This window comes from Corythoichthys intestinalis, chromosome 8, assembly GCF_030265065.1.
Source record: "Corythoichthys intestinalis isolate RoL2023-P3 chromosome 8, ASM3026506v1, whole genome shotgun sequence".
Lineage (NCBI taxonomy): Eukaryota > Metazoa > Chordata > Actinopteri > Syngnathiformes > Syngnathidae > Corythoichthys > Corythoichthys intestinalis.
The window spans coordinates 1986674-2001125 of NC_080402.1; the positions used below are offsets into that span (position 1 = coordinate 1986674).

The 14452-nt window shown below is 42.4% G+C and overlaps 1 protein-coding gene across 3 annotated transcripts in view; it reads right to left on the reverse strand.

Moving 5' to 3' along the window:
• Positions 1-400: 400 nt before the first annotated feature.
• Positions 401-14452, reverse strand: part of alg13 (ALG13 UDP-N-acetylglucosaminyltransferase subunit) — a 35386-nt gene continuing 21334 nt past the window's right edge. The window contains exons 14-23 of one of the 3 annotated variants that reach the window (XM_057843785.1): positions 13626-13773; positions 13411-13504; positions 13220-13347; positions 13080-13160; positions 6990-7128; positions 6803-6928; positions 6697-6737; positions 1685-1793; positions 1513-1614; positions 401-788 (exon numbers count right to left, since the gene is read on the reverse strand). In XM_057843785.1, the coding sequence (XP_057699768.1) occupies positions 499-788; positions 1513-1614; positions 1685-1793; positions 6697-6737; positions 6803-6928; positions 6990-7128; positions 13080-13160; positions 13220-13347; positions 13411-13504; positions 13626-13773 (1258 nt within the window). In that variant the 3' untranslated portion in view covers positions 401-498. Of the gene's footprint in view, positions 789-1512; positions 1615-1684; positions 1794-6696; positions 6738-6802; positions 6929-6989; positions 7129-13079; positions 13161-13219; positions 13348-13410; positions 13565-13625; positions 13774-14452 lie in introns of all 3 variants that reach the window. The other 2 variants (XM_057843784.1, XM_057843783.1) reach the window with 2 other exon arrangements.

Here is a 14452-nt window from a genome sequence, read left to right on the forward strand (position 1 = left end):
CAACATTGCGACTAACATTCCCCAAACCAAACAATAAGTAACCCTAAAATTCCCCAAAACAGGAACTGGTGTTTAAATGTCCTCTAATCAATATTGTGACCCGAAAATTCCACAAAATTAACATAAATTGACTCTTAAATGACCCAAATCAACAGGAACTGACAATGTTCTCAAATCTTTTTCAACCTAAATCCGGCGTTTGATCGCTGCATGTGACCGACTGCCAATAAATCAAGCGCAGTGTGGGACGGCTCACTTCAGGAAGGTGTGATGCAGTGAATGGTCGATGTGTCACGTCAATACATTATGAAGTCTGAGTCTGCTTTAAATTTAAATTACATCAATTTTGAGGTCAAGAAAAGATCACGGCTTGAGGAAATGAAACGTTTTCTTTCTGCTGGTGAACTTTATTACCCTGTGTCAACTTAACACAAACAAACACCCACGAAACTCAAACAATGTGCGGCGCTAACCAACGCTAACAAGTCCTCTCCCCCGTCAGGCGCTGGCGCTGGGTGGCAGGAAGTGCGTCGGTGGGGCCGTGATGTAGCTCACCACGTGGGGGGGGCCGGATGCGGGGCAGTAGACGCGGGAGGTGTGCCCTCCCCAGTGAACGGGAGCGGGCACGCAATGGGCGTGGTAGGCGTGGTGAGGCAGAGGGGGGGGCGGGGCCGCATAGGCAGGTGGCCCCGCTTCGTACGGCAGGTGCAGCATGGGGGCAGTCTGCTCCGGGTATAAATTGGCAGGGGGCGGGCCAAGGGAGGAGCCTTCCAGTGAGTGGGTGGGGCCTGGGAGACAAAACATGCAGATAAACTGGATTGTCATTGTTACTCTGCAATCCGCTACTTTCGCTGACATCCGTTTCACTTGGACCTCTTGTCGATCTCGTTCTGAAAACGTTTATCCGATTCACATCATTTACACATTAATTAACACTAGAAGTACCAGGGGTTTTGGTGCTTCCTAATATTACCAAGGGTGTCCCATTTTGGGACAGCCTTATAAGGAGATCCTCCCCCAAGCCCATCTCATTTCTACCCCTCGGCCCACCCCTCGGTCCACCCCCCGGCCTTTCAAACGAAGCAATAAGGGGTAGGGCTTGAAACATCAGCCCTAAGAATTGGGACACCTCTTTTGCAAGTAAAGAGAAAGCAGCCTACTCAAAGTTTTCGCCCAACCCCCTCCTCTGCTAATGGCTAAATTTACGAGCAAAGCTAGTGCTAAACAGGAAGTGACCCAAAATCCAAACGAAGTGACCCCAAATGTGCAGGAAGGGACCCTTAAGCAGAGGTAGGTAGAGTAGCCAATTTTTTTTAATCATGAGTAACATTCCTTCAAAATAATTTTACTCAAGTAGTCAATATTACTAAATAATACTGTATAATAAATATGACATACTGTATTAAAATACTCGATAGCTGCAGCCTTAAAAAAAAAAACTGCTTTTGCACCCATTTGAAATTGATCGGACGACGTTATTGTGTCAAAAATGCAGACATCTTTCCCACCCACCGGCGCCGTGGACGTCCGCCTGAGTGTCGACGGCCCTGTTGGGCTCTTGATAGAAGAGGGGCGGCGGTCCACGCCCCGCCTCAGGGTAGGAGGGCGGGACTGCTGTAAAGAACAAGTGAGAGGAGGGCAGCTCGCGTGTGCTCGTCACTCACCCGGGGTCAAGTGATCTCACCGTGCGGCGGCGCCTCCTGGTACGAGAAGGCTGCGTCCACAGGGTACGGGGACGGGTACGCCGCCACCGCCTGCTGCTGCTGCTGTTGCCAGCAGCTCTGATGGTACCACTAGGGAGACCAGACCATAGATTAGTATCATGATCACCATCCATTTTATGCTGCATTGATTAACTCGCAAAATTCAAATAGAAAGAAGCTTCGAAATAAAATTTGGCTGCTTCGAGAGGAGATTCTGGTCCATCATCCGGCGTCTCAGGAGAGGAAAGCAGTGCACAATGAACACTGTGGATAGTGGAGATGGGGTACAGCTGACCTCGACTCGGGATGTCGCGAGTCTGTGGGGAGAATACTTCAAAGACCTCCTCAATTCCACTGACACGCCTTCCTTTGAGGAAGCAGAGTCTGTGGACTTTCAAAGTGGGTTTTTCCATCTCTGGGGTCGAAGTCACTGAGGTGGTTGGAAAGTTCATCGGTGGCAAGGCCCCGGGGGTGGATGAGGATCTGCTCGAAGTTCCTGAATGCTCTGGCTGTTGTGGGGCTGTCATGTTAGCCATGACAGCCCCACAACAGCCAACATGGCTGATTCAGGAGAAGCAGTGCGGTTTTCGTCCCGGCCGTGAAACAGCTGACCAACTCTACACCCTCGGCAGGGTTCTCGAGGGTGCATGGGAGTTCGCCCGACCGGTCTACATGTGTTTTGTGGATTTGGAGAAGGCGTTCGACCGTGTCCCTCGGGGAGTGCTTTGGGAGTACCGAGCCCCTGCCTGGAACTCCAGTCTGGCGACCGTTCCGAGGATCAAATCCCCAGGGCGGAGCAAGCCACAGCAAACAGACAGCGGAGTGGACCAATCAGCGACAGGCAGACGTGACGTTGGTAAAGCGACACGAAACTGTAGCGCGGGCGGAGAACGAGGAAGTTAATTCAACACGGCTAGCGCAAGACAGACTGTTGTCAATGACGATGTGTTTTTGGCTGTAAAATATCTTTGCTGAAAGTTTAACGTAAAATGGAGGTCAAACTGTTCTAACTCAAAACTGAATTTACCGTGGATTGGAACATTGCTCGTTAAGAACATGTTACCCAAATAAACGAATCTGATTGCACTGATGATTTCATACAGGCTCGAGAGGCCATTAAAGAGCTGGGTCGCGGTGTTTGAAAAATACAAGGACAACAGTCTGGCCATGCCAGGCAACCGAGCCCCCTGGTAAGGGCTGTCCGGTCCCTGTACAACTGGTGCCAGAGTTTGGTCCGCATTGCCGGCAGAAAGTTAGATTCATTTCCAGTGAGGGTTGGATGCCACCAAGGTTGCCCTTTGTCACAGATTCTGTTCATAATTTTTATGGACAGAATTTCTAGGTGGGCGGCACGGTGGCTGAGTGGTTAGCACGTCTGCCTCACAGTTCTAAGATCAAGGGTTCAATCCCGGGCTTCGGCCTTCCTGTGTGGAGTTTGCATGTTCTCCCCGTGCCTGCGTGGATTTCCTCCGGGAACTCCGGTTTCCTCCCACGTCCCAAAAACATGCATGGTAGGCTGATTGACCACTCTAAATTGTCCGTAGGTATGAGTGTGTGCGTGAATGGTTGTATGTCTCCTTGTGCCCTGCAATTGGCTGGCAACCAGTTCAGGGTGTCCACTGCCTACTGCCCCGAGTTAGCTGGGATAGGCTCCAGCACCTCCGCGACCCTCGTGAGGAAAAGCGCGTGGAAAATGAATGAATGAATGAATTTCTAGGTGCAGTTGAGGGGTTCGGTTTGGTGGCACAGCATTGTATCACTGCTTTTTACAGATGAGGTGGTCCTGTTGGCTTCATCAAGCAGTGTTATTTAACTCACTGGAGTAGTTTGCAACAGAGTGGGAAACATCAGGATGAAGATCACCTCCAAATCAGAAACCATTGTCCTCAGTGGGAATAAGACGGCGTGCCCTCTCTGGGTTGGAGATGAGATCCTGCCCCAAGTGGAGGAGTTCAAGTATCTTGGGTTTATGTTCACGAGTGAGGGTAGGAGAAAGCGGGAGATTGACAGGCGTATTGATGCAGCGTCTGCAGTAGAGCAGGGCGGTAAACCGAAAATTTACCGTTAACAAAATTCTTCGAGATGACTGACGTAATTTTGACCATGTCGGTAAATTCGGTAATTTAATAAAACAAGAAAATATAGTCTTTTCATCCCGCTTTGAGTGTGTTGTTCGGCTATGTTCATTCCCCTTTAAGAAAGCAGTGTGCTTACGTATGGAGTCACGTGGTTTTCAGGAAGCCAAACAAACAGAAGCCCGGTAGGCTAACGCTAGCGGCTAATGCTACGAGTAAACGGGATGGAGTCTGGCTTAAGTTAGCTTCGCCAGACTTTCACCCGACATTAAGTAAACTCTTGGCAGGTTCCAGACGGGCTTTCACCCGCTGTCCTCCCCGGTTCTCACGATATCAGGAGAGGATGCTTTCAGTGCTTTCTTCTGGTAGCCAAGCCACAGGCTAACGCTAGCGGCTACAAATGAACGTGATGGAGTAAGATAGCGGCTCTAACCTTGTCGAAAGGGCTGAAATTAATGAGTGGACTGGGCACGGACTTCATGTAGCAATCATTATGTCGGGTTATTTGGCATCTCTGCGATTTCTCTGAAAGCTTTCATGATGGTAAGCACTCAGCATAAAGTATAATCCAACAGTGAAGCCTATATATGACAGTTTAATGGCCACAGCTATTTTTCCTGTATGTGTTTGCTTTTTTCTGCCATCATAAAACCTTAAATGTTTCATTGGCATCAGAGCAATACAGCTTTAATCTGGTTGTGTCTGTGTAGGGGGTGCATGTACTAAAAAATGTTTCGGAAAAAAAAAAAAAAAAAAAAAACCTTGACATAAACACTTGTGTTGAATAGTTATGTCACAGCAGCCATTACCAATAAGCTGTCTGAAATGTACTGTTAAAGCTACAAGTCATTTGTGTTAGAATGACATGTTTGCACAGTGGTCATATTGATTTTTATAATGTTGTACATTTTTCAAGTCATACAAGCTGTTATAAATGTTCACACTAGAATTCTTATTGTTTACAAGATTTTTTTTAATACTTAATGTTTAGACTGCATGTGCAATTGTTAAATTGAAAGCTGGTAAATAAATTTAACGAGAAACGGTTAATTTGTATTCCATGCATTGATTGAAATTTTCAAATTATATAACAGTCGCCTGGGCGAATTTATCGTCATTTATCGTTATCGAGGTAAATCTGCTCAATTTATCGTGATACGTACTTAAGGCCATATCGCCCAGCCCTAGTCAGCAGTGATGCGGACTCTGCAGAGGTCCGTTGTGGTGAAGAAGGGGCTGAGCCAAAAGGCGAAGCTCTCGATTTACCAGTCGATCTGCGTTCCTACCCTCATCTATGGTCACGAGCTATGAGACGTGACCGAAAGAACAAGATCCCGGATACAAGACGCCAAAATGAGCTTCCTCTGCAGGGTGTCTGGACTCTTAGAGGGTGAGAAGCTCGGTCATCCAGGATGGACTGTGTCAAGCCGCTAATCCTCCATGTTGAGAAGAGCCTGCTGAGGTGGCTCGGGCATCTGGTTCAGATGCCTACTGGACACCTCCCTGGAGAGGTGTTCCGGGGATGTCCCACCGGCGGGAAGCCCCGAAAAACCCAGGACACGGTGGAGAGAGTCTCTCGGCTGGCTTGGGAACACCTTGGGATCCCTCTGGTTGAAGTGGCTGGGGAGAGGGAAGTCTGGGCTTCCCTGCTAAAGCTGCTTCCCCAGTGACTGGATTAAGTAAAAGATAATAGAAGGATGGACGCAGCAGGTGTTGCATTTCCGGACTACAAAAATGAATCTGTTTATAATGCGTGACTCATAATTGTTCATATATGCAGGATATGACCCTATAATCAACAGGAAGTGAGCTAAAGAGCCTGTGTCATGTCAAATAAGTGGACTTAAAGACAATATTGTAGAGATGTCCCGATCGAGTCCGATCACGTCATTTTCAAAGTATCGGAATCGGCAAAAAAAATATCGGACATGCCTTTTTTAAAATATATTTTTTAATTAAATCTTTTTCTAATTGTATTAAACGTTACAGACATAATATGTTACACTCATCCAGAGTCTTTAGTTTAGGCTTAAGGTAGGGTTATCAAATTTATCCCGTTAACGGCGGTAATTAAAAAAAAAAAAAAAAAAAAATATTACGTTAAAATATTTAACGTAATTAACGCATGCGCTGCACGACCCACTCACGCATTGTTGCGTTCAATCTGTAATGGCGCCGTTTTACCTATATATAGAGCTAAAAGGCAGCGTAAAATGAGTAGAGTGAATTTTGGCAGCCTTTGGAGCCTTTTTTTAATTGGCTAAAGCCTTACAATCCCTCTCCCTACGATTAGAAATATCGTGGGAAGCAATGTGGGGAAGAAAGGTAGTAATTGATCTTTTTCTTAACACCCTATGTTATTTCCCAAAGCAGAGAAGATATATCAATTGGTACCACAACGCACAGTCATGGCTGCACTTCCCATCATGCATTTGGGCAGAACAGTTAAATGGCTAAAGTATTATATACTGAAAGCTCAACAAATACACTAGATGGCAATATTTAGTCACAATATACAAAGTCACATTTATCCTTTAAGAAGTACAAGTCTTTCTATCTTTGGATCCCTCTCACAGAAAGAATGTTAATAATGTAAATGCCAGGATTTATTGTCATAATAAACAAATAAAGTACTTATGTACTGTATGTTGAATGTATATATTCGTCCGAGTTTTATTCATTTTTTTCTTGATGCATTGCCAAAATGTATATGATCGGGAAAAATTATCGGGAATGTTGGGAATTGAATCGGGGGGCAAAAAAAAAAAAAAAAAAGCAATCGGATCGGGAAATATCGGGATCGGCAGATACTCAAATTGAAAACGATCGGATCGGGAGCAAAAAAACATGATTGGAACAACCCTACAATATGGTATATGAGCTTTGCAAAAAATAAACCCAAAACTTGACGTACTGACCTGCACCCCGAGATTGAAGTAGAACTGCACCAGCCGACAGTCTGAAAAGCAGCAGAGCGTTTTCGTCATCATCCTCATCATCCACCGCCGTCACGGCCACACTGACCTCTGGGCAAGTCGCCGCCGTTGGGATCGTAAGAGTAAGGAGGCGGGGCTACCAGCGAGCAAAGTCCCTCCCCCAAGTCAGGAACCAACCAGGGGGCACCGGCTGGCATCGCTGCCCCCGCTGCAACTACAACCAAAATACACTTAAGTGCCGTTTGCGAGACCGCCCCTCGCACGCGTGCGCTTACCTGTTCGGGCTTGCGCGTGCACGGCGGCGGCGGGCGCGTGAGCGGCGGGTGCCGCAACTGCACGGGATGATGAAGATGATGGTGAGGAGGCAGAAGAGGACGCCGGTGATGAGAAAATCACTGCCATGGGCTTGGTTGCCTAACAGAGTCATGTTAAGGTCCCAAGAAATAGAATAAATCCGGAAAAATACCAGCATTTTCCCCTTTTAATTAACCCTTTAACACCGAACGTGTTGGTAGCGACGCGTTTACGCATATCGTCTTTGAAACTTCGTCACGCTGTAATTACGTCACCCACGTGCCGCTGGTTGGTCTCATTTGAAAGTGCGGAAGTTGATGTCCACACCAGTTTTTATTTGAAGTCAATTGACCGAGAAAAACGGGAGATAATGTCATTTGAGTTTGATAGTTTTATTGCACTCATAAATATGCATTAAAACGCTGCGTGGACCATGTATCTTCATATATCAGGGTTCCCCAAGGATTGATAAATCTAAATTCAAGACTTTTAAGACCTTTTTGAATGCCATTTCAACTGAAAATACTTTTCTCGCACCCATTATTTAGATAATATTGAATCATTAAAAAAAAAGCACTGAAAATCAACTTTAACCTCAATTACTAAGTGTGGTTGACAAAAGAATGTATCTTCAATAAATGTGCAATTAGAACAAAAAGTTACGTGCCGCAGACCGGCCCTCTTTATGTCATGACCTACCTTATTAAAATATTGTAATAATAATCGTGCTGTCAAGCGATTAATTTTTTAAAATCGCGACTAATCACATGCTGTCAATAGTAAACTTGCGATTGTTTAACCCTTTAAGGTCTGGGCCTATTTTGTCTGATTTTGCATGCCTTTGAAGTTGCCTTTATATTTCAAAGAAAGAATTGTTTACGATGGCCTGGTTTGGTCCCTTTTTTTGTGACACCTTGAACTTCATGTCCAAACTGTTGTTTCCTTCACTGACCAATTATAAATCATAATTTTTGGCCCAAATAGACCAAAAATTCCAAAAATCGTTTTGTCAAAATTTTTAATATTGATGTCCAATTGACAACCAAACATGCGTAACGAACAGTTTTGAAACCTTGTAATATTTATTCAACATGTTAGGATGAACATTCAACCCAAAAAATTTAGAATAAATAGTCTTATATTTGACAATTCAACATAAACAACAGGTATCGCCATAGGCGTTTTTTGCCTTTATACATGCTCTAGTCAAAACAGGTTATATACAGCAGACCAAACAGTGAAAAAATATATACCATCTAACACAAAAAGTGTTTAGAGGCCATCTCTTTATGAGTTTAGGTATTGCGGCCCATCACCTGATGAAAACTATGTACACACAATCAAGCTTCTTGAACACACATTTATATACACAAATTGAGAAGACTGATTGTGGGAAAAAATGTATATATATATAACATTGGGAAAAAAAGTATTTTCAAAAATATTTACAATAAACAAGTTAAATTTTTTTCAGGCATGCCACTCCGAAAAGCAGTTTCGTCCTGGAATTAGACACAGGGCGACATCACACAGCCCACACTTCCAAGGGGTGTCGGTCCTCTTTCCACCCTTCCATTTTCATTTCACTTTACTTTCATTGTCACTATAAATGTACATGAAAAAAAAGTCAGTATTTATGAAAATAATAAAGTATAAAATAAAAACATATACAGCAATAAATAATAATGGAAATCTATATGTATGACAATAGAAAGAATACCATAGCTGAATATGTGCTACATCCCTAATCTTCATATAGAAAGTAGAACACCACAAATTATAAATTCCTGCCTGGGATACACACAGTGCACGTACGACTTTGATCTGATATGCACATATTATATACACAAACACACACTTATATTGCATCAAAATTAACTTTGTCTTGCAATATCAAAAGAAAATTTCTCAGCATTAAAAAAAAAAGTGAGTTGGCTTACCTCTGCTCGTCGATGGCGTCACCCACGTGTTCAAATCCGTCACTATCTTCACTCGAGGACTCTTCCGAAGAAGACGATGACGAATTTGGACCATCTTCTTCCTCAAGTTGATCAAAAAGCACAATTGCTTGCGCTGAATTTAGTTTTCCGTTCATTCTCAAAGTCACACAAAGTCGCTCGCTCGACCCAAACGGCCGACGCTCGCCACCTCGCTGCTTCAGAACACTCCTCCCTCTCGTTCGGTGGAACCTCGCACGGCAGTTATATTTATTTAAAAAAAAAAAAAAAACGCATTTTGTGCTTCCACTGTGACTTCGAAAGGGTTCGTTTGATTTGTGTTTTTTTCATGGAGCTTCCGTTTTGAAAAAGGACAAGAAATGATGGAAATATAGACATAAACAAAGGATCCATGCAGCGTTTTAATGTTTTTTTTAGAGGGCAATAAAACTATAAAACTTAAATGACAATATCTCACGTTTTAGTTGGTCGATTGACTTCAAATAATAACGAGAGTAAACCGCAACTTCCGCACTTTAAAACGAGACCAACCAACGGCATGTGGGTGACGTAATTAAAACGTGAGGGCGCTTCAAAGACGACGTGCGCTGAGGACGAGCCGGCGCGTCCTTCGACTCTCAAGGGTTAAAATGCATAAAATATATATTTCAATTTTTAAATACACCTATTAGCACAGGAGTTCATCAAATTTAAGCCTCATTAGAAACAAGAAAAGAGTTTTCCTTTACACTTGTAAAGATGAATCAAATATGAATTTTCCCCAAATAACTTGTAAAAAGGGAGGCAGAGAGCATGTCTACTGAGAGTTCTGAGATCAAGGGCTCAAGCGCAGGTTCTGTGTGAAGTTACCATTTTATTTTTGGGGTACTAGCTATAATTTTATCTTATATTAGACTGACTTTTAAAAGAATGAGGAACCTTTTGCAGGTGTTTTGAATTACACGTGTGGCAAGTGTGTACAAAACTGAAGCTTTTCATCATATTCATTTTTTTTTTTTTTGATTTGTGGTACATGCAAATTGACATACTCAATTTTGTTGGTTTAATCTACCAAAATAAAACAACTTTTACCTGATATTCAAAATTTTGGGGGCGTACTGTATAGTTTTCAATAAATAAAAAATTAATGTAATATATCATTACTTATGAGTGTTTTCATATTATTCATAACATAAAATTACCGCAATTAAATGTGAAAGATTGAATGATTGATTGAAAGAATAATTGAACTCACCAAAACGGTTGTCTCCCAATGCACTTATACAGTTCAGACACCTGTGTATTTCAGGGTAGTTCACACTCATCAGTCCACATCAGAGTGCAATGTTTTGGGTTAAAATGCCCAACTTATGTTTTGCCTGAGAACGTGGATTTCACCCCACTCCTCCGTCTTTGTGCCCAAAAATAGTGCCTGGAGCCTCCATGGTGGAAGTTTTAGTGGCGCTCTCATTAAAATTATTTCATTCTGCATGTTAATTTACGATTTATCGTTGTACTTTTATCCAAACATGCTCAAAAACAACGATAATGGGTCGCACCAACAGCCGGACGGGTTCACGCTCGTCATGCTGCCTCAACGTGCCCCATTTCGGCCATTAAAACCCAAATTAAGTTTTTCCAGAATCAAGTCAACAGGATGATATCATGATACTCTTTTCCACAGGCAGAGCTGGATGCATTAGAGAATAAGGCCTGTTGCGGGGTATCGAATTTCAAACTACGGAACGCTAGAAGGCCCACAATTTATCGCGCAAAGCGGGGTTGCGTGATACCGTTAGTAAATAGTTTAACTGAAAGCTTCGTTAAAAATGTGTATTACGACCGGCCCGCCGGGAACGGTCCTGGTTCTCCCGATTAGCCACTCCGGGCCTTGTACTGTGCGATTGCCTGCTGTTGTGATATTGATGCTAATGATGCTAACGGCACGCACGAGGTGCAGTGCATTGTAAAAATTCCACACGTCATCTTCGTCATGGATTTAAAGAAAAAAAAAGAAAAAAAAAAACCGTCACGGATATAATTTAGGTTGCACTGAGATGTTCTTGAAAATTAAAACCATGGTGAAAAAAATTCCAGACTTACGACAGCTAATTTAATACTTTTAATACCTCTAATATTGGAAAACTAAATTCAATGCCTTTTTAATACTTTTAACCCGCGGGTACCCTGTATATCCATCATTTCTTCTCCCTTCTCAAAACCGAAAGCAGCACAAAAGACTACATATCCCAAGAGCCGTTCTGATGTCAAGAAGGACAAACCGAATGTTAGAGCTGGGAATCTTTGGGCACCTAACGATTCGATTACGATTCAGAGGATCAGATTCAATTATAAAACGATTATTGATGCACCCCCCCCTCCTTTTTTTTTTTTTTTTGTAAATGTTTTGTACATTACTTCCAAAATTGTTCAAAAATACTCTCAGGCTAAACCAAACTACTATTTCAGTATCAAGTTAACATATAGAAGTAAACAAACAAAAAAATAACAGTAAATAAACTCCAGTCCCCATTCTGTATCAGCAGCTGTTAACTACATTCAATTAATTTAATGTTGTGAATCCACCGTTAAAGTTGTTAAAATTGCTCCAGTTATTCCATAATTTCCCTTTTGTCTACTTTCGACATGTGAAAGTTTTACAACTATTTTAAAGATAGATTCAAGTCAATATTTTACCGATTTGGGAGTATTTTAGACAAAAAGTTAATTAGGTTCGCTTGGAAGGTTCACTATTTACAACAGCCTTGCAGGGAAGTGTACTGCTTTAAGATGGCGGCCGTTTACTAACGCCCACATCTAGCTTTTTGTAGATGTGCTACTAACGCCATTGAATCTATAATGCATCTAGTCCTATATAAATGATATCTACCGTAACATTATGTGGATGTACTTTGTGGCAGCTTTTCGGCAGCAGTCAGGTATGTTGTTGTGTTTTTTATCTCGTGGCATGAGTTGAGTTAGAGCCGTGAGTTGAAAAAAAACAAAAAAAAAACGATTGGGTCGCATGCCTGAAAAATTTGAATTGAGCTGAACTATTGTCAATATTTTTTAAAATACTTTTTTTCAATGTTATCTATTTTTTTCTTCTTCACTATAATCTTTTCAATTTTTATGTAGATGTGTGTTCAAAGAAGCTTGATTGCATGTATGTATATACTTTTGATAAGGTGATGGGTACAACAAGGTACACAAAGAGATATCCTCCAAACCCTTTATGTGTTAGATGATTTTTTTTTTTCTTCACTATTTTGCACTGTATATAACCTGTTTTGACTATAGTATGTGTAAAGGCCAAAAACGCCTATGACCATACCTGCTGTTTGTGTTGAATTGTCAAACATAAAACAATTCAATCTTATTTTTTCCCGATTGAATGTTTATCTTAACAAGTTGAATAAATATTATCAAGCTTCAAAACGGTTGGTCGAGCATGTTTGGTTGTCAACGGGACATCAACATCACAAATTTTGAAAAAAAGATTTTTGTTGTTGTTGTCTTTTTGGGTCCAAAATGTGGATTATAATTGGTCTGTGAAGAAAATAACAGTTTGGACATGAAGTTCAAGGTGTCCTGAAAAAAGGAACCCAACTTGGCCGTTGTAAACAATTTTTTCTTTGAAATATAAAGGCAACATCAAATGCATGCAAATTTGGCCAAAATAGGCTTAGGTGTTAAACGGTTAAACAGATTAACGAATAAAAATCAAGAAAAATGTTTCTTGCCATTTCCTCTTTGTTTGGTTTTTATTAAACATGTCATAAATTAAACGATTTTTCCCTTCAATGTTTTAATTACATTCGGTCGACGGAGACGCACATGTCCCGGCCAAGGAAACCTTGATGAATGCACTTTCTCCATGTACGTTTGTGTGGAACTTTAGTTCACAAAGAGAGGGGCAAGCAGGGGTGCCTAATGTTTTTAATTTAATCATTTTTAGACTGGCTGCCGAGAAAAAAAAACACACGTCCAAGAATTTAAGGACACAAAATCCAAGCATTTTTTAAACCTTAAAAACACGACCATAAAATCCAAGCATCTTCGTGGACTACAAAGACCCGTGTGAACTACCAGTGACATTGAAAAGCCCCCAAATTAACAAAAAAAAAAATTCACCTGTTGCGTGTAGTCATAAATCCCGTCAGCTCTCGGTGGCGACTCGGCCACACCACCCTCCTCCTCCTCCTCCTCCTGGTCCTGTCGCATGACCGTCAAGTCATCGCTTTCCAAAAAGACGCCAGAGCAATGTGCCTTACCTGTCCAGCAGGGTTCGCCGAGGCGTCGCTCGAGTAGACGCCAGCATCCGAAACTCCGAGTATCCGTCCACGTGGCGCGGCGTGATGACGCGACTCGCCCTGGGTGTCGTAGAAGTCCTCTCTGAAATCTGACACGTGCATGCACACTCGTCAGTGCAAAAGAAAAAAAAAAATTGCCAACAGAATCTCACCGTGCTCTAAGACCGCGTCTTCATGCTCCTCCTCTGATGAACATCCAAGGGCGCCACCCGCCGGCGGGGTCGGAGGGGGAACCCCTGGGCCTCTCTGCGCCCGATAGGAGGAGTTTGGGGGAGGGGCACCAGGAGAATGCGGCACCGACGGAGCCTGTGGCATGACCCGCCCGGGTCAAAGACACAGGCGGGCGGCGAGAGACAGACGTACGTACCGCTAGTGTGGCAAACATGTGGCGGTCATCGTCACCCATGCGGTAGTACGCCATGGAGCCGGCGTCCATCTCCGCAGGGCCGGTCGGGTCCGGGCCAAAGTAGTGGCATTGATTGGTGAGCGTCGCCGCCAAGTGGCGCCGACTGCGACTGAAATCAAAATGGAGGACGCGGGCTTTTAGACTCCGCCCCAACCCACCGCTTTGTTAACATTGTAATAATAATTGATTTTGTAATAATACTGTATTGGCACTGTATTGTATTGGGGGGGTGGGTGACGACTTTTTGAACACCAAATTTTTATACAGAAAATTACAGTACACCTGAAACATAACAAAATATTTGAGAGAAAAAGCATGTTATTTTGCCTCATTCAAATCGTAAGATCTGAACATTTAAATATATTCGTAAAGAAATGGCTTCTGGTTTTTGAAATTTAAACCAATCTATTGTGATAAAACAACAAAATTGCAATAACTGCATTAACCATCAAAGTGAAGTCTAACTGTAGTCTTGAAACAAATCTGCATAAGGAAAAACAGCAATAAAATAATGCAAACTGGTTAAATTTGAGAGTAGCTGAGATCTGTCATGACCAGTGTTGGGCACGTTACTTTAAAAAAGTAGTTCCATTACTCACTACTTCTTCCAAAAAGTAATTGAGTTAGTAACTGAATTACTCTATAGTAAAAGTAACTAGTTACCAGGGAAAGTAACTATTTCTGTTACTTTAAAAAGAACTTGTTTTATGTCAAAGAATTTGAAATTTTTTGAGCAGTATTCGAGTCAGTGGAATAGAGAAAAACAGACAGGTAGTTAACTTGTTAGG